The sequence below is a fragment of the Rousettus aegyptiacus genome, unplaced genomic scaffold, assembly GCF_014176215.1.
Source record: "Rousettus aegyptiacus isolate mRouAeg1 unplaced genomic scaffold, mRouAeg1.p scaffold_m13_p_12, whole genome shotgun sequence".
Classification (NCBI taxonomy): Eukaryota; Metazoa; Chordata; class Mammalia; order Chiroptera; family Pteropodidae; genus Rousettus; species Rousettus aegyptiacus.
The window spans coordinates 39,901,617-39,920,373 of NW_023416287.1; the positions used below are offsets into that span (position 1 = coordinate 39,901,617).

The 18,757-nt window shown below is 39.0% G+C and overlaps 1 protein-coding gene across 2 annotated transcripts in view; it reads right to left on the reverse strand.

Moving 5' to 3' along the window:
• Window positions 1-11,623: 11,623 nt before the first annotated feature.
• The window catches only part of TXNRD3 (thioredoxin reductase 3), a 48,702-nt gene continuing 41,568 nt past the window's right edge, over window positions 11,624-18,757 (reverse strand). For both annotated transcript variants that reach the window (XM_036229745.1, XM_036229744.1), the window contains 3 exons: window positions 18,039-18,134; window positions 12,634-12,768; window positions 11,624-12,431 (listed from right to left, as the gene is read on the reverse strand). In XM_036229745.1, coding sequence (XP_036085638.1) covers window positions 12,369-12,431; window positions 12,634-12,768; window positions 18,039-18,134 — 294 coding nt within the window. In that variant the 3' untranslated portion in view covers window positions 11,624-12,368. The remainder of the gene's footprint in view (window positions 12,432-12,633; window positions 12,769-18,038; window positions 18,135-18,757) is intronic.

The window sequence follows — 18,757 nt, forward strand, 5'->3', positions numbered from 1 at the left end:
ATCTTACACAACTTAGTATGATATCAGCTATAGGTTTTATCTATCTATCTATCTATCTATCTATCTATCTATCTATCTATCTATCTATCTATCATCTATCTATCTATCATCTATCTATCATCTATCTATCTATCTATCTATCTATCTATCTATCTATCTATCTATCTATCTATCTATCTATCGTAGAAGTCCTTTATTAGATTGAGGATGTTTTCTTCTATTCCTAGTTTGCTGAGAGTTTATATCATAAGTAGGTATGAAATTTTGTCTTATGCACCTACTGAGATAATTATATTATTTTCTCTTTTTTCTGGTATGTTGAATCAATCCCGCATTCCTGAAATAAATTTGATTGTGATGTATCATATATTTTATTAAAAAATTTGTGTAGAATTTGTTTTTTCATCCTTAAATATTTGATAGAATTTGACAGCAAAGCTATCTGGTCCTGGATTGTTCACTGTAGGAAAGTTTTAAATTATAAATTCTATTTCTTTAATGAATACAGTGATAGTAAGATTTTCTATTTCTTCTTAATCTGTTTTGGTAATTTGTGTCTTTCCAGGTACTTTGCCATTTTCTCCAAGTTGAGTTTACTGAGATAAAGTATTTTAAATATTCTTTTTAATATCTGTAGGATATTTTTTGTTAAAAAAAATGCTTTCTACTTTAGAAAAGTTTAGATTTACAAAAAGAAAAAAATATATAGAGTTCCCATACACTCCCTCACCCAGTTTTCTTGTTAGTACGGCACACATTACAATTCATGAATCAACACTGATACATTATTATAATCTAAAGTCCATACTTTATTCAGATTTAATTTTTTTTAATAATAATTGCTTACATTTACATTGTACAATTCAATGAGTTTTTTTCAATTATAGTTGGCATACAATAATATACTAGTTTCGGTTGTACAGCATAGTGGTCAGGGATCTACATAACTCACAAAGTGATCACCCCACTAAATCTAGTACTCTTCTTCCCCTTACATATTTACTACAACATTATTAACCATTTTCCCCATGCTACACTGTACATCTCCATGTCTATTCTTCAACTCTCCAAAAGAACCTAATTCTTTTGCTTTTTCTAACCCCTCCCATCTAGTATCCGTCAAAATATTCTCTGTATCTATGATTTTGCTTCTGCTTTTATTGTTGTTGTTGTTGATTTTGTTCTTTAGATTCCACATGTACGTGATATCACACAATATTTGTCTTCCCCTATCCAATCCATTTCATCTAGTGTAATACCCGCTATGTCCATAAAGGCAATATATTTTTCCATCCCTTTCCTTTTAGTCTGTGTGTGTCTTTTAAGCTGAAGTGAGTCTCTTGTCTTCTTATCCACTCAGTTTTTTTTTTTTTTTTGGTTGGAGCACTTAATTCTTTTCCATTTGAGGTACTTGTTGATAGGAATGTAATTATTACTATTATTTATTCCTGTTTTTGATACATTTTTCCTTCTTAAAGAAGCCCCCCCCCCCAACATTTCCTGTAATCCTGGCTTGGTGGTGATATATTCCTTTAGTTTATTTTTGTCTGGGAAGCGCTTTATCTGTTCTTCAACTCTAAATGAGAGTTTTGCTGGATTAATTATTCTTGGTTGTAGATCCTAGGCTTTCATCACATTGACTATTTTGTGCCAAGCTCTTCTGTCCTGCATAGTTTCTTATGAGAACTCAGCTGCCAGTCTATGGGTGCTCCCTTTTCTCTTGCTGCTTTTAAGATTCTTTGTATTTAACCTTTGGCATTTTAATTATGAGGTGTCTTGGTGTGGGCCTCTTTGGGTTCCTGGTTTTGGGGATTCTCTGAGCTTCCTGCGGTTTTATGTCTATTTCCTTCACTAGGTTAGGGAAGTTTTCCATCATTATTTCTTCAAATAGCTCTTCAATGTCTTGTTTATTTTTCCAGTACCCCATGATGCGAATATTTTTAGATTTAATAGTGTCCCATAGACTCCTTAAATTATTATTATAGTCTTGGTTGAGTGTCCTTGGCTTTTCCATCCTCTATATAGGTCATTTGATCCTCTTCTGTATTCACTCTGTTTCTTCCATTTAATATACTTCTCTTCTTAGGTAATGTGTTCTTCATTTTTGACTGGTTCCCTTCTATAATTTCCCTTATTATCATTATAATTTTATAAATTCCATTTCCATTTTAACGTTTTTTAACTCTTTGTTAAAGTTCTCCTTGAGTTCCTCTACTCTTCCCCTAAGTTCATGGAACATCTTAATAATCAGTATTTTGAACTCTGCATGTTAGATTGCTTGACTCTATTATTCCTGGATCTCTGTTCTGTTCTCTCATATGGTTTCTGCTTTATTGTCTTCTCATTTTGATTGCCTTTTCTGTGTTTGTTTCTATGTCCTAAGCAAAGCTCCTAAGTCTCTCGGTCTTACTAGTGTGTCTTTGTGTAGTAGGTGTCCAGTGGCACAGTCTTGAGAGGGGTTCAGCTGCAGGTCAAGTTTAGCCCTACTCTGTGCCCCTCTGGGGTCACCTGTTAAGATTCAGCAAGCAACCCATAGATGCTGTGCTTACAGTTGCCTCAAAAGGACACACCAGAAACGGAGGCCAGGTGTCTCTACCAATGTGAGTCTCAGCAAGAAGCACCTGAGTCGCTGAGGATTCACCTGGCTGTGGCTTGGATGGGGCCGTGAGTTAGGGGAGGTGGGATTTCAGGGAATCCTCTAGTGGATCACCTTTGTTACCCAGTTAGATGATGTCTCAGCTGTGGTGGCCCTGAGTCCGCACACTGGGAGAGGGGAGGGCTCAACAGATAAACAATGGATACTGCCAGTACTTCTGCCTTGGAGAAAACCTCACATCTGGCCTCTGCTCCAACAACTCACTGTCCCCCTTGTAAGTCCCTGGTGGCCCCCGTGCTGCCAGCCAGACACTGGGGCTCAGAGCAAACAGGTCCTCACCACCAAAGTCCACTTGCGGACACTGCTCCTCTAAGTGGCATCTGCAGTTGCCGCAGCCTCCGTCCCACTCAGCCGCTCAGAACCAGGCAGCCTCATGTCCTCACCCCCTCCCACCTCCTCCTGCTGCAGAGAGATTTCTTAATTCTTTCTCTAGTGATTTTCCTTGCTGTTTGCTCATTTCTGTTACAACTTTGATGTGGTTGCCAGAGGGATGAACAGAGCCTCTATCATCTATGTCATTTTTTTTTCCTTTCCAGGTTTAACTTTTACCTAATGTCTTTTTGTCTGTTCCAAGATCCCATCCAGGATAACACTTTACATTTACTTGTCATGTCTCTTTAGGTGGCTTCTCTTGGTTGTGATAGTTTCTCACTCTTTCCTTGTTTTTCATGACTAGTCAGGTATTTTGTAGAATGTACTTCAATTTGTAATTTGATGTTTTTCTTATGAGACTTTTTGGTCATTAGGAAAATGCAAACTAAAACTACAATAATATCATGATTCACATCAATTAGGATGGCTATTATTAAAAAATGGGAAAGAACAGGTGCTGGTGAGAATGTATACAAATTGGAATCTTTGTGAATTGGTGGTGGAACAGTAAAATGGTGTAGCTATTGTGGAAAAGAATATAGCAGTTTCTCAAAAGGTTAAGCATAGAGCTACCATACAATCCAGCAATTCCATGCCTAGGTATATACCCAAGAGAACTGAAAGCAGAGACTCAAATATATACAATGTTCACAGCAACATTCCAAGAGCTAAAATGTGGAAACAACTCAAGTGTTCATCAACGATGAATAGCTAAGCAAAATGTGGTATATCTTTAGCATGGAATATTACTTAGGCCTAAAAAGGAGTGAAATTCCTTAAGTTACAACATGGATAAACATTGAACACATTATTCTGAGTGAAATAAGCCAGATACAAAGGACAAATATTGTATGATTCCACTCAAATGAGGCACTAAAATAAGCAAATTCAGAGACAGCAAGTAAAACAGAGGTTACCAGGGGCTGGGGGAAAGGAGATTGGGAAGTTATGGTTTAACGGGTTCAAAACTTATTTGCAATGACAGAAAGGTTCTAGAGATATAATGGTGATGATTGCATAGCAGCATTGTGAATGTACTCAATACTACTGAGTTATATACTTAAAAATGATTAAAATGGTAAAAGAAAAAAAGCCAATCAGTGCCCTTTTGTCTTTTTGTTGTGTACATTATTTTAGTAAACTTTAGATTTTCAGTTGATTCAAATTTTGTAACTTTGGTTCAGTTTTGTTTTTCCCTTATATTCGGCTTCCTTCCTTCCTCCCTCCCTCCCTCCCTCCTTTCCTCCCTCCTTTCTTTTCTCCCTCCAGCCCTCCCTTCCTTCTTGTCCTTTTTAGTGGTTATTTGGTATACTTCAGTGATGGAGTCCTCCCTATCCTGCTCATATTTATGATTCTTCCTCTAAAGAGTCTCAAATCAGTATCATTAAGGTTAGAGGTCTCTACATGACAGTGATGGAATTAATCCTTTGCCTGTGCCACAGGTGTGCCATGAGTGGTTTTTCCCTATAACCCTGAGGGTCATGATCCTTTTTTGGTTGTAGAAGCATAGGAGCAGGGGCAGACAAAGGCATTTTATAGTGTGTCAGTGGAACCTCAAATGCCAAAAAGAGTAACTGCTCTTCCTCCACATGAGCAACCAATCAGTGGGCCCATATATTGCAAAGTCTTTCCACTGAACACTCTACTGAATGGGCATCGATGCCTGCGTGAAACACACAACCAATGGTCACAGCTTAAGAGTTATCATCCTGAGTCTAGCTTCAGTTATGGCTTGTGCTTGAGACATATGATTAAATCTGAGAAACACAGATCCAAATCAAGACACTTAACCCAGGGCCACTTTAAGGAGAGTCCCAATCCCACATTCCTGTACTTAAATGCCAATTATCGAAACTTATAACTTAGGTCAGTTAAATTTTTAACAGACGCTAGGAAAACTAAGCAAATGTAGCACAAAACAGCTCAAGCTTAGCAGCAAGCAACAACTACAAGTACATTCTTACCAGGAGGTTAACAGAGCCAGTTAGCAAGCCAAAGGAAAAGTACTAGTGGTGGCAGTCACTGTCTAGACACCTTGCTTGTGACACCAGTTAGAGCGGCTGCTTCAGACAGGATGGACTCTCAACAAAAAGATGGTTTGGTTGTTGAGACTGATGACCTCGAACACAGTTCAAGAGGGTATAAAAGCTATATTACTCACATACTGTGGTTTTCTAGGAGAGCTGGGCAGATCCCAAAAGCTTGTACAAAAATGGCTTGGAAAAGCAAGGGAAGGAAATGGTATTGGAGCATTTATGGTGATTAGGTTGTGGACTGGGGTGAGGATTACACCTACGGTCTAGGGCTTTCACAGTTTGAACTCCCCGCTGACAACAAAAAGAACACCTGGGCATTCTTATCAGCTTTTCCAGATGTAGGCAGAAGGGAAAGACAGAGGGGCGAGGCTTATGAGTCATTGGCAAACATAAAAAAAAAAAAAGGTCATTTTATTACACAGTCTGGACGATTTACATTTCTAGTGATTATTGACATACTTGAATTAGTATCTATCATTTGTAACTTTTCTTTTTGTTGCAGTTTCTTTTCCACCTTTTTCTGTTTCCTCTGGTTTAAATTGACATTTTATATTCCATCTTAGCTCTTTTCACATATTATACTTCTTTGAAATGTATTGATTGCCCTGGAGTTTTTTAACTTTCAAATAACACTATATAGGTTCACATCGTCTAAGAAATCTTTATTTCTCCATGTTTGAAGGATAATTTCAATATGGAATTTTAGGTTTGTGGGTTTTCCTTAAAATATTTCACTTCACTCTCTTCTTGTTTTTATGGTTTCTGATAAAAAGATTGCTGTAATTCTAATCCTTGTTCCTCTATACATAAGGTTTTTCCTTCCTTCTGGCTTCTTTCAAGATTTTCTCCTTGTCTTTGATTTCCTACAGTTTGAATATATGCCTAGGTGTAGTTTTGAGGGGTACTTACTTTCTTTGGTGTTCTCTGAGCTCTGTGGATCCATGGTTTAGTGTCAGCAACTAATTTTGGAAAGTTCACAGACATTATTACTTCAAGTGTCTTATTATTTACCTCATTCTCACTTTCTTTTCTTTCTGGTATTAAATTACACATTAAATGTTTTGAAATTGTCCCACAGTTCTTGGATGTTGTTTTTCATTATTTTTCTCTCTTTGCATTTCAGTTTGGGACATTTCTATCAACCTATCTTCAGCCTCACTGATTCTTTTCTTGGCCATGTCCACTCTACTTGTTTTCATCAAAGGGATTCCTCTTTTCAGTTAGTTTTTGATTTCTAGCCTTTCCTTCTATTTCTGTTTCATCTCTGTGCTTATTTTACCCATCTGTTTGTGCATATTGTCCACTTTTTCCATTAGAGCCCTTAGCGTATTTATCATAGTTTTAAATTCTTGATGTGGTAATTCCAACATCTCTGCCATATCTGAGTCTGATTCTGATGTGTGCTATCTTTTCAAACTTTGTCTTTTAATATGGCTCATAGTTTTTTGTTGGAGGCCAGGGGTGATGTACTGGGTAAAAAGAACTGAAGTTAACAGGCTTTTAATGTAGGCATTTCTGTTTATAAGGCTTTGATCTATCTGTGGGCTTATAGTTTTCATCAGTTTAAAAACTCTCCAAATATTGTTCTGCCCCTTGCATCCTTTCCCTTTCTTGGACTCTTAATCACACATGTTCATTTGGTATTGTTACAGAGTTCATTGAGTCTGTTATTACTTTCCAGTCTCTGTTCTGTCCTTCACTTTGAATAGTTTCTATCATGTCTTTAATTCATTACTTTTTTCTTCTATTGTGTCTAATCTGTTGATGAGTATATCCAATGAAATATTCTTTGGTACTGTGAATAGTTAATGAAATCAGTGTATTTTTACTCATTTTTACTTATCTCTGTAGCCAGGACAGTGATCTTTGGCTGAGCCCTGAGAACTAAATTCATGGAATACTCACAGTTACTTGTTAATGACATTACATTTGCCTGAAGCAGCAGCTCAAGATGCACCAGGCTGTGTTTCAAGTAAACATTAAGATTTACAATGTGCACTTGGTGTCAGACTTCTGGTCCACATCATAGCTATGCCCCTCCCCTTTAAGAACTCTGAACTCCAAGACTTGAGTAGTGGGCTTCCCTGGGTGTAGGCATATCATGTTTCTTTGCCATTCATAGCTGAAAAGTATTCATATGACTCTCACAGAGACAAAGACTTGGAAACCTGTATGTGACCTAACATTTGTCTATATACTTTTTTCATTCCTTCACTTTTCCTTTATTGTAATAAATCTTAGGCATGAACATGACTTTATGCTGAATCATGTGTCTTTCCAGCAAATCACCAAATTAGCTAATGGTCATGAGACTTCATGAAATGGGTATTTTCATTTCCACAAGTTATTTTGATTCTTCGGAATATCTTCCATTTTATTCATTGTTTATATTTCCCTGTAACATCCTTGTGTGTTATTTCAATCATGTAGTCATTTCTGAGTCTTTCTATTCAGTTTTTTCTTCTTACGTATCACATTTTCCTGCTTCTTAACATGTCTGATAATTTTTGACTGAATATTAGGTATTACTGTTGTTATACTATTGAATGTTTTGTCTTCCTTTAATGAGTGTTTTGCTTTCTTTTGTAGGCAGTGACTTCTGGGTCATCTTGATCCCATTTTTTAGACTTTGTTAGGGTGGGTCTACAGTAGACTTGTCTCTAGGAATAGTTCAACTCTACTACTAAAGCATGACTCCTTATGCAGTATCCCATTTAATTTCTGGGGAGATTACTGAGAACATTGCTGTGGTGGTCAGAGTTAGAATTTTCCCCTACCTTCTGAGACCTATGGCAATTGTTCACCTTTTACTGCCTGTTATTTTTTTGCCTGACCTTCTAGAATCTCACTCTGAGAATGTGTGGCTTAGAATTCAGCAGACTCAATGGCCTACTGCTGCAGATTTTTGGATCTCTTCTATATAGCTCCCACCAGTGTCTTCCCCACAACATACACCTATCTTAAACTCACTGAACTCCAATTTCTATTTTAACTTAGCAAGACTGTCAGGCTCTGTTTGGGTTCTTCCTTGTGTTTGTAGTCTGAAAGTGACTTCCATCCAGAAAGTTGGGGCAATCACAGGGAATCACCTCATTTGTTTCCCTGTTTCTACCACTCCATGCCTGAATGTAATCATTCTGCATTTCCTCCAGCTTGTTTAAGGAATGTTAAGTCTAGTTCTTGTTATTCCAGTATGGATGGAAGCATAAGTCTCAATTAATATTTGATAATCTCTTAAATAAATTCCTAAAAGTCTTGTCATTTCCTTCCTAAACACACTGGATGGTTCTCCATTGGGAAAAACCAACCACAACTTGAAATATTGTACAATTACTCAAAAACATATAAAGTGTACTAAACCATGTTATACAACAAATTATCAAAGCTTGAACCGTTTTAACATGAGCGCAGACCTATGTGTTCTAAGAGATGACTACAGTAACAGGAACTCAATATGGTCTCATATATCTCAGATTCTAGAGACCACTGACATTGTTTTAGCAACTAGTTTACAAAATCTGACCAATTGCTGCCCAGACCCACTTACTAAACTTTGCCATATAACCATCCCTTTACTAACTGTAGGCCCCCAAATGCTCTATATACCCTTCCCTCTCATTTGAGATGAGACTGTAAAGTATTGCTCTCCCTTGCTAAGTTGAACGGTTTCCCAAGTAATCTTTCTTCAGCTTTGACAATCGTGGAGGCTCCAAGAAAGTTGACCATGGACCAACCAGAGGCAAAGCCCAAGACCATGGACTCAAGAAGCTCTCCACTAAGGCCCTTTGAGCTTTCCTGCTTGAGGTTTCCTTGTCTGCAATAACGAAGGGAGTTCAGCTAAGTCTGTGCTCCAATCCCTTTTTGTTAAAATCCCAAATCTGTATGAAAATTTGTTTGCCCTAGGAGAAAAGTCCTCCAAAACATTTGCCATTTGATGAAATTTGTACTAATTTTAATTTTCCTTGGTAAATATATTAGTTATCTATTGCTGTGTAACGAATTACTCCAAAACTTCATAGTTTGAAAAATATGTATTATTATCTCACAGTTTCTGACAGTCAGGACTCTGGGAGTAGCCTTATTGGATTTTTTATGGCTCACAGTCTCTCAAGAGATTGTGGTCAAGCTGCTGGCTAGGAAAAGGCTTGACTAGGGAATTATTCATTTCCAAGTTCTTTCACGTGGATGTTGGCAGACCTGTTTACTGCTGTTGGCTGGAAACCAACTTCTCACCATATGGGCCTCTCCATGGGCTTCCTGAGAGTCATCATGATATGGCAGCTGCCTTCCAAAGCAAGCGATCCGATAGTGTACATAAGAGTGACCAAAACTTATGCTGCAATCCTTTTATGATCTAATCTTAGAAGTGACCATCACTTACGTCATATGCTACTGGTAACACAGACCAACCTTGTTACATTGTAGCAGGGAAAGACACAAGAATGTGATTACCCATACCTGAAGAATCCAACTTGGGGGCCAAGGTGGAGGCTGCCTATCACAGTGAAGTATGCCAAAGCTCTGATTTGTCAGTAGTTCTATCTATCTATTGGCTATCCTGTTGTGTGTCTATAAGAGCTTTCCTTAAATAAGGCCCCTACTCATCGTGGAAGCTAAGATACTCTACGCCAATATGCTATATGTTGGAAACAAAATAAATGTATTCAATTGTTATAAGTCTGTGAAACAGGCACTGTCTACACTTAAATGAAGACTAAGAAAAGTTAAGTGATTTTTTTTTCATACATCTAGTAAGTCATAGTACCTAGGCATTCTCAAATCTGTTCTTCAAAGTCTAGGATCATTCCATAATTCTCTGCTTCTTGTGACTGGTTCTTGGCTCTAAGCTGGCTCTTTCCAGCTTGACCTCCCATTAACCCCTCGCTCACCTCACAATACCTCCTTACTCCACTTTCCGTCATAGTGCATGGACCTTAAGGTCTCTGGGTTAAGTGTGTTAGTCCCACGGCTAAAAGCCTTTTGCCCCATCCCTATATACCAGTTTTTTTGAAATTTGTTAAGCTAGCTCCTGGAAAATTTCATAAACATTCCACAGGTGTTTGAAATGAGTAAGTATTCATGTTAAATAGTCTTCTTCATAAGTTCATTAAATTGAGCTTAATTGTGCTATTAAAATCTGCATCCTTATTGTTTTTTGTGTTTGACCTAATTAGTGAAGTATACGAAAATCTCTACTATAATGGAAGATGTTCATTTTTCCTTGCAGATCTGTATGCATCTACATGTTATTAGATGCATGCGAGGTTTATCTCACCATTATATGAATTGGTTGGGGGAGAGGGGTAAGGGAGATAGAAGGATGTGAAAGAGCCAAACACTGGTAGGTTTACATCCAAGCCTTCTCTCTCCCTTGCTAAGGGGAGATAACTAGTCTTTCCAATGATCTGTAACCTGGACAGTGGTTACAGATTCTTTGGGTGGATTATTTCCTTCCACTCATGCCAGTGAGAAGGCAAGGAAGTTATCTTTGCTGCCTCTTTCTGTAAGGCAGAGTGCTTTTCACTTATCCTTCTACTAGAGGTATAATCCACTGGAGTCTGAGCTTTACACAAAGGTCCTATTAGAAACTTTACCCGAGGCAGGCCTGGGCTTTACGTTTACTGTCTTATGCTCAGTGCAAAGCGAAACCCAAGACTCCCAGGGTTCATGGTTTCATTTCATTTGGGATTCTGAAAACCCTTGGTTATGTTATGTGTACTGCTCAGCAAAACAAGAATTATTTTATTTAGTATTTTAGTTGAAGTTTTAAAATTATTTTATTTTTAAAATTATTTCTAAAATTATTTATTTTAAAATTTAAAATTATTTTATCTAATATTTTAAAAAATTATTTTATCTAGTATTTTAGTTGAATTTGTTGAAAGTATCATTCAGAGCCTTCTCCATAACTTTGAAATCCTATTCGTCCCTCATGATTCAGCTCAAATATAGCTGCTTCCATCAATTATTCCACCACTACCCCAAATCCAATGGAAATAAGTATCTTCTTGTTTCTCATCGTACTGTTTCTACCACAATTATAGCAATTACGACACCCTGCCTCACTTTTTCGACAGTTACATTTGTATTTTTCTCTACCTAATAAAATAGCAAATCAATAATGGGATCCTATATCAGTTATCTTTGGGTCCCCATCCCCACACCACTGCCTGCCTCCAGAGAGGACAGCAATATGTCCCTCTAAGAACAGAGTTCCCTAATTGTTTATTGGCTTTAAATTTTTCTCTTAAACATATGCTTAGAAATTATAATCATAGAACTATCTAATCCTATGGCAGTGGGCTAATGGCTGGTGTGTACTGCTCAAGAGAACAAGTACTATCTAAAAAGCCTTGAGCTGGGCTACTATGTAGTGTGTTCCTCAAGAAAACATGATTTTCCAAGAATCTTAAGTAGGCCTCCCACTACAAGGGCCTTTTAGATGCTAACAGGTGTGTAAATTCAAATAGAATCTCCTAATATCACCTATTTACTGAACTTGATTATAATTAGATTGTGGACTGAGTCATTTTAAAGTTTTAAATTAGAGTTCACAAAATACAATATTGAAAACTTTTTATTATTCTGAAAATCAACATGAAAGAGAAATTCAAGCCTTTCTCTCTCATACAAGATATTCTGCTCAGTTTAGAGACACTAAGGGGAGAATAATTCCAAGGTGGTTACCATCAGGAAACCAGGAAAGAGTGAAGCATGACACAGGCTTCTGACTGTGGGTAAAAGTGTACTCAAAGGAGAAAATAGCTAACTAAACTCAGTGTATGTAGCTTTCAACTAATGCACCCCAGTCCTCTGCAGCCAGCTACTCCACAGACACCACTCACCAGTGACCCTGTGAATCCCATGCCCACACACTGGAAGATCACCATTTTAGAGTTTCGAAACTGGGCAAATATTTTCACAGAAACAACAAAACAAGGGAATAAAAACACTAGCAACCAGAAGATAACTTAAGGTAGTTGCACATTTAAAAAGTCTTTCAGGGAAACTCAGTTCTGACTTGGAAGAGTGTCAGTCTTAGCTCACCTCACACGGGGTTCTGAACTAAGACGTCAAGGAAGCAGTGTAACTGCCTCTCGCAGTCAGCTGAGGCTGCTGAGCAGATGCCCACTGCTGCCAGTCTCCTTGTCTACATTCTCAACTGGGTGCTATGAAGAAAGCCCTGCACTGGGCCCTGGGAAACAGAGCAATGGCCCTGTGCACAGTCTCACTTTTCTGAGCGTTCTTATCTTTCAAAGAAATGGAAATAGACAAGGGAGATTAAGACAGCAGCAGCTCTAGCCTCAGCAACCTTTCTGGGAGATGTCTAGTCCCGATGATTTTGTGATTTCCAATGTGGTAAATATCTGTTAGAAAGGAAGAAAACAAAACAAATTTATGTTTATGTTCGGTATTGCTTTAAGAAAACACATTCTGAATATTACATCTATTCTCCTTTAAAACATACAAAGTAGTTACTAATACAAAAACTTTCTGATGATGTGCATTATAACAGTTTTTCAAACTATACTAAATGAAGTCAACTTAAAAAATGTCCTGTTTCTGTACCTCACCACATGTGGGATGAATTCCAATCGTGTTATCAAGTAGCTGCTTCGTGAGCCCACATTTCATTGCAGCTGCAAATCCTTGGGTAATCTCACCGGCATTTGGTCCAAGAATATGAAATCCTATTACCAGATTCTTTAATACAGAAACAAAACAAAGGGAAGCACAGTAGGTTAATGGCCTGAATAGGAACCTATGCATTTCAAATTCACGGTTCAAAATGACAGCATCTACTACAAAGAAAAAAAACAAAACCAATAAACGAAAAACTTTGAACTCAGCAGAGAGCATTACAATGAAACTGAGCCACTGTAAGAATTTGTTAAATGAGCCAATAAACACACATCAAGTAGTCTGCCTCAAATTCACTAGAAATAAGCAATTTACCCATTACATGGAGCTCAACAGTATGTATGATGGAAAGTTCTGAATTATGCTGAGCTAGTGCTAAATGGTAACATACAAATCTGAATGAAAGTCTAACAGTGGAATAATTCTAAGGCATGGGGTTTCACTGGGATCGCAGTGATTCCCTGCCCAGGAAGCAAACTGCCTGGCTCCTGAAACAACAAAGCAGTGATCAAGGAGTGGCTGTTAGGGGTGCTTTTTTCTCCAAGACTGCATGTTGGGAGGTGGGAGGCACATGTGATGAGCAGACCACTGACACAGGAAGCAAGATTTACAGCGTATTCCCAAGCTACACTGCATTTAGGCTGTCCTTTTGTCAATGTTTTTAATCAGACCCTAGTCTCTGTTTTGATCTTCAATAGTAAAAGTGCACTACAGATATAGAGAATGTAAAAAGGCAACAGAGGTCTCAGGCTAGCAGAAATCTTTGCCTACCCACATTCTAGAGAAAGAACAATGGTTCAAAGCAGCCGATTCACACACATCTACTGGCGGGCTCTGGAAGCAGTGTTTCTTGAAGGGTTGTCACAGACCACACGGGCTAGGGGTGAAAAGTGGAATTCCCAGGGCCCTATGGAAGGAGACTGACTGCAGTCTCTGAGGTGGTACATCAAACATATAGCAAACTGGGAAGAGGCAGGCAGCCCAGACAGAGTAAGGACATCTGATACAGCATTTAAAAAAGCAAATGAAGGCAGGTTTTATGAGAGGGAAAACCTCATTCACAATTTTTACCACATAGCTATAGTAAAATAGTACTAGGATGATCCTCTAGAAACAGAAATTTGGACAGGAGTAAAACAAAGGGACAAGCTCTACTGAGGACAGTGGGCAAGTGTGTGAGGGCAAAGGGGGATCATGTGGACAGCAGAGAGTGAGGAGAGGGAATGGCAAAGGACAGAGAAAGAATCCAAAGAGGGTGGTAAACAAACCTGGAAATTCTGCCTCGGGCCAGAAAGCCACCTCTGTCAAAAGGTTAGAAATAATAGGAAGGCTGAGAATCTTGGTTTCAGCAGCAGCTCAATAAAATCCCACCCTGCTCACTTAGGGGCCACAGTATGTACAGTCTCTGCCTGCTCTCTTTGCAAAGGCGCCCACACTTTCATGACAGTAACATCAGATTACTCGGTAAACTTATTAACAATTTTTAAATATTTTTTCAATTACAGCTGGTATACATTATTATATTAGTTTTGGGTTACAACAGGGTGACTAGACATTTATATAACTTACAAAGTGATCAAATCCCTGATAAATCTAATACCCCTGACACTATAGTTATTATTGACTACACTCCCTATGCTATTCTACTCTACATCCCCATAACAATTTTGTAATCACCAATGTGTACTCCTTAATCCCTTCCCCCTTTCACTCACCCCCCGAGTCCCCCTTCCCATCTGGCAACCATCAAAATGTTCTCTGTATCTATGAGTTCATTTCTGTTTTGGTAGTTTATTTTGTTCTTTAGATTCCATATGTAAGTGAAACTATATGGCATTTGTCTTTCTCTGTCTGACTTACTCCACTCAGCACAATACCCTCTATGTCTACCCGTGTTGCAGATGGCAAGGTTTCATTCTTTTTATGGCTGAGTAATACTCCATTCTATATATGTACCACCCCTTCTTTATCCATTCATCTATTGATGGACACCCAGGTTGCCTCCAAATCTTACTGTAAATAATGCTGCAATGAACACATAGATTCACATGTCCCTTCAAATGAGTGTTTTGGATTTCTTTGGATAAATACCCAGAAGTGGGATCACTGAGTCCTTCTTTGTCTCTTGTTATAGACTGTTTTAAAGCATTTTATCTGGTGTAAATATAGTTACCCTAGTGCCCTTCATTGCCATTTTCATAAAATCTTTTTTCAGCCCTTTTTTCAGTCTGTGCGTGTCTTTTGATCTGAAGTGAGTCTCTTGTAGGCAGCATATCTTACCCATTCATCCACTCTATCTTTTGTTTGGAGCATTTATCCATTTAAAGTCATTGTTGATAGATATGTAGTTACTGCCATTTTATAATTCACATTTTTGATCTTTTCTTCTTCCTCCTTATTACTCTTTCTCCTTCTTCAAGAAGTCCCTCTAACGTTTCTTACAATTCCTGCTTCAGTGGTGATAAGCTCTCTTCAGCTTTTTCCTGTCTTGGAAGCTATCTGTCCTTTGACTCTAAATGATAGCTTTGCTTGGTAATCTTGGCTCTAGGTCCTGGCTTTGCATCACTTTGAATATTTCATGCAAATACCTTCTGGCTCGTAGCTTCTTTTGGGAAATCAGCTGGTAGTCTTAGGGAAGCCCCACTGTTGTTAACTGGTTTTCTGTTGTTGTTTTTAAGATTCTTTGTCTTTAACCTTTGGCGTTTTAATGATGATGTGTCTCTTTGGGTTCATCTTTCTGGGACTTTCTGAGCTTCCTGGGCTTGTATGTCTATTTCCTGCCCCAGGTTAGAGAAGGTTTCTGTCATTATTTCTTCAAATAGGTTTTCAATTCCTCACTCTCTCTTCTTGTACCCCATGTGAATGTTGGTATGCTTGATGTCCCAGAGGCCTCCCTACACTATTCTCATTTTTTGGATTTCTACTAGTTGCTATTCTGATTGGGTGTTTTCTGCTACCTTATCTTCTAAATGGCTCATTTGATCCTCTGCTTTATCTACTGTTGATTCCCCTAATGCATTATTTCGGTTATTGCATTCATCATTTCTAACTGGTTCTATTTTTTTCCTATCTCTTTATTAAAGTTCTGAGTTCATCTACTCTTCCCCTAAGTTCACTGAGCATCCTTATAACCAGTGGTTTGAACTCTGCATCTGGTAGATTGCTTGTCTCCATTTAATTTTTTTCTGGAGCTTTGTTCTAGTCTTTCATTTGGTCCATGTTTCTTTGTCTCCCCATTTTGGCTGTCTCCTTGTTTGTTTCCATGAATTAGGTAGGACTTCTATGCCTCCCAGTCTTAGTAGAATGGCCTTATGTAGTAGGTGTCCTGTGGGGGCCCAGTCTTTCCTTGTCACCTGAGCCAAATGCTCCATGTATGTCCCCTGTATGGCTTGTATGCACCCTTCTATTACAGTTGAGCCTTGGTTATTGTCTGCATATCAATGGGAGGGCCTGACCCTTGAGCTGATTGTGAAAACTGGACAGTGAGGGGCTGACCCTACATAACAGAATTCACTTTAGCAGGGCTCTCTGGTGCATGCCCAGTCTGCCCTTTGGGTGTGTCATCCTCAAATGAGCCCCAGGTGGTGCTCTGGTTAGGTCAAAAGTGGGCCATGGGGTGTGCCAGCCCCCAGAGACTCCTCCGAGGAGCCCTGCTACAGGCAAAGTTCAGCCACAGCCTGTACCCTGCTTGGGGCCACTTGGCAAGTCACCAAGCAATGTGCAGATGGTCACCACCTGTGCTAGGCTTGGAGGGGCCTTGAGAGGCCAAGCCACGAACTGAGGCCAGCTGCTGCTAGTACCAGGCTTGGGGTTATTCAGTCAGAGGTACGGGGCACTCCAAGGCTATGTGCTGCTTGTTGGGGTTTTGAAAACCTTTGAGAGATTTTAGGAAAGTCTGCAGCATGAGCCAGGAAGGAGAGGCTGTTTATATGGATAAGCCACTGGAAAATGCTTCAGTGGGCCTGTAAGTGGGGCGGGGCAGAGTATCAAGGAATCACCAAGGCAGGGGGGTAGGGGAACCAATGTTAGCTAGGTTGATGAAGACTCAGATATGGTGGCTACCTGCATCTGCACACTAGGAGGGGGAAGGGCTCAACGAAGATACAATGGATTCTGCCAGCACTTCTGTCTGGGAGAAAGCTGCTCCTCCAGCCCTTGCCCTGAAGCCAGACAACTCAGTTCCTTTCCATATGTCCCTGGTGCCTTTCAAGCACCTGCCCCAGTGCTGGAGCTCAGAGTGAGTGAGTCCATCAGCAAGCAAGTGTGTGTGTGGGCCCTTTAAGAGGAATGTCTGTGACTCCAGAGGCCCTCCGTCTCACTCAGGCACAATCTCCGCTGGTTTTCAGACAAAAGTTGTGGAAACTTCTCTTCCCAGAACTGGAACCCTAAGTTGGGGAACCTGGTGTGGGGCTGGGAACCCTCACTCTTCCAGAGGGATTTATGTAGCTGAGATATTCCTCCCAATTCTCAACTACCACACAGGGGTATGGGACCAGCCTTCCTCATCTCTGCTTCTCCTGCCAGTCTCTTCTGTACGTCCCCAGTTATAGGACTTCTGTTCGGCTAGACTTCAGGTGACCCCCAATGATGGCTGTTTTGTAGTTTACTTGTAATTTTGATGTGGTTGTGAGAGGAGGCAAGCACAGTGTTCACCTACTCTGGCATCTTGACTGGAAGCCTCTTACTTTGTAAACTTTACGTAAAGTCAGCTGTTGCTGTTCATATTTATCTAATTTTGGGTTTTATCTCCCCAGAGAGATTATACATTCTTAAAAAAGGAGGAATCAAGTGCTAACATGGCCTTCTGCACTCAGTGTCCTCATAAAACAAATCATAAATAAGCTGTGTGTTAAACTCTGATAATCAGAGCATCTGTTATCAGTTTCATGCTCACCTCAATAAGGGGAAGGCAGAAACCGCCAACAACAGGCTCTCCACCCCACGGATTCTTCTTTAAAGAGTTAATTAGGAATCAGCTAAATAATTTTCACTTTGTTTAAGTATCTCCTTTTAAAGGTTTTTTGACACACAATTTACAAAAGATACACAAAGATATACCTTACATTTTATTAGTTATAATCAAAATTTTCACAGATCATCTACACAGATCTGAGAAAAGAAGTTTCAATGATTATTTTGAGAAGGTATTGGTAAGTCTCAATTATAATCTATCACTTGTTCAACCTCTGCAAACACATTAACTGGTTAATTGGTTGAAGAATTTATGCCTTGCCCTGAAAACTACCTTTAAAGAGATTATAAAAACCCAAATACTAGAAAAAAAAGGTACATTTCAAAATTATAGCATTTCAGCTTCTAATCATATTACGTACATTGTCGAGTTTATTGCAAATTATCTTTGCATAGCAAGTATTGTTGTCTCTGCCGGCTACTGTCCACTCAAGAGGCCAGAATAAAGTATGATATATCTGGAAAACAAGAAAGATAAAGAGGCCAAGATTAGTATATGTGAAAACCACTCCTTAATATGCTTTTTAACTACACAAACACGATAATCTCTATAACAGCTTCCAGAAATTTATAAAGTTCCATGATCCCAACTTTAGGTATCCAATGGGAGGAGCTGAGCCAGAATTCCTAAAATGCCAGCTACACAGTGTTAACTTTTATCTTGCTCTGATGTTAGTCAAAAAAAAAAAAAAATCTCCTATTAACTAAATTCAATTTTCAAACTCTGGAAATTCATTTCCAGAGTACTACTATCCAAGGCAATGCATTAGGCCCTGTGTGGGCTGAAATGGTAAATAAAGGCTTAACTCTGCCTTTGACAAGTTTACAACCTGCCTACAAGGTTCATTTTCAAACCAAATCTAGGAATAGCAGAAGGAACAGAGTTCAGCCCATTCAAAGATATTAAGAACATTACCTATGCTACTTGAAAGTCCTCACTCCAGCACCCCAAGTGCACCACTCAGGCTCCTCAATCTGGCTCAATCATCTAAGAACCAGAACAAAACACAATATGCCTCCTCCCTGCTACCCCATCCTGCTCGCTGCAGCTACATTTTCCCAGTGTTGACCTTCCTAATCG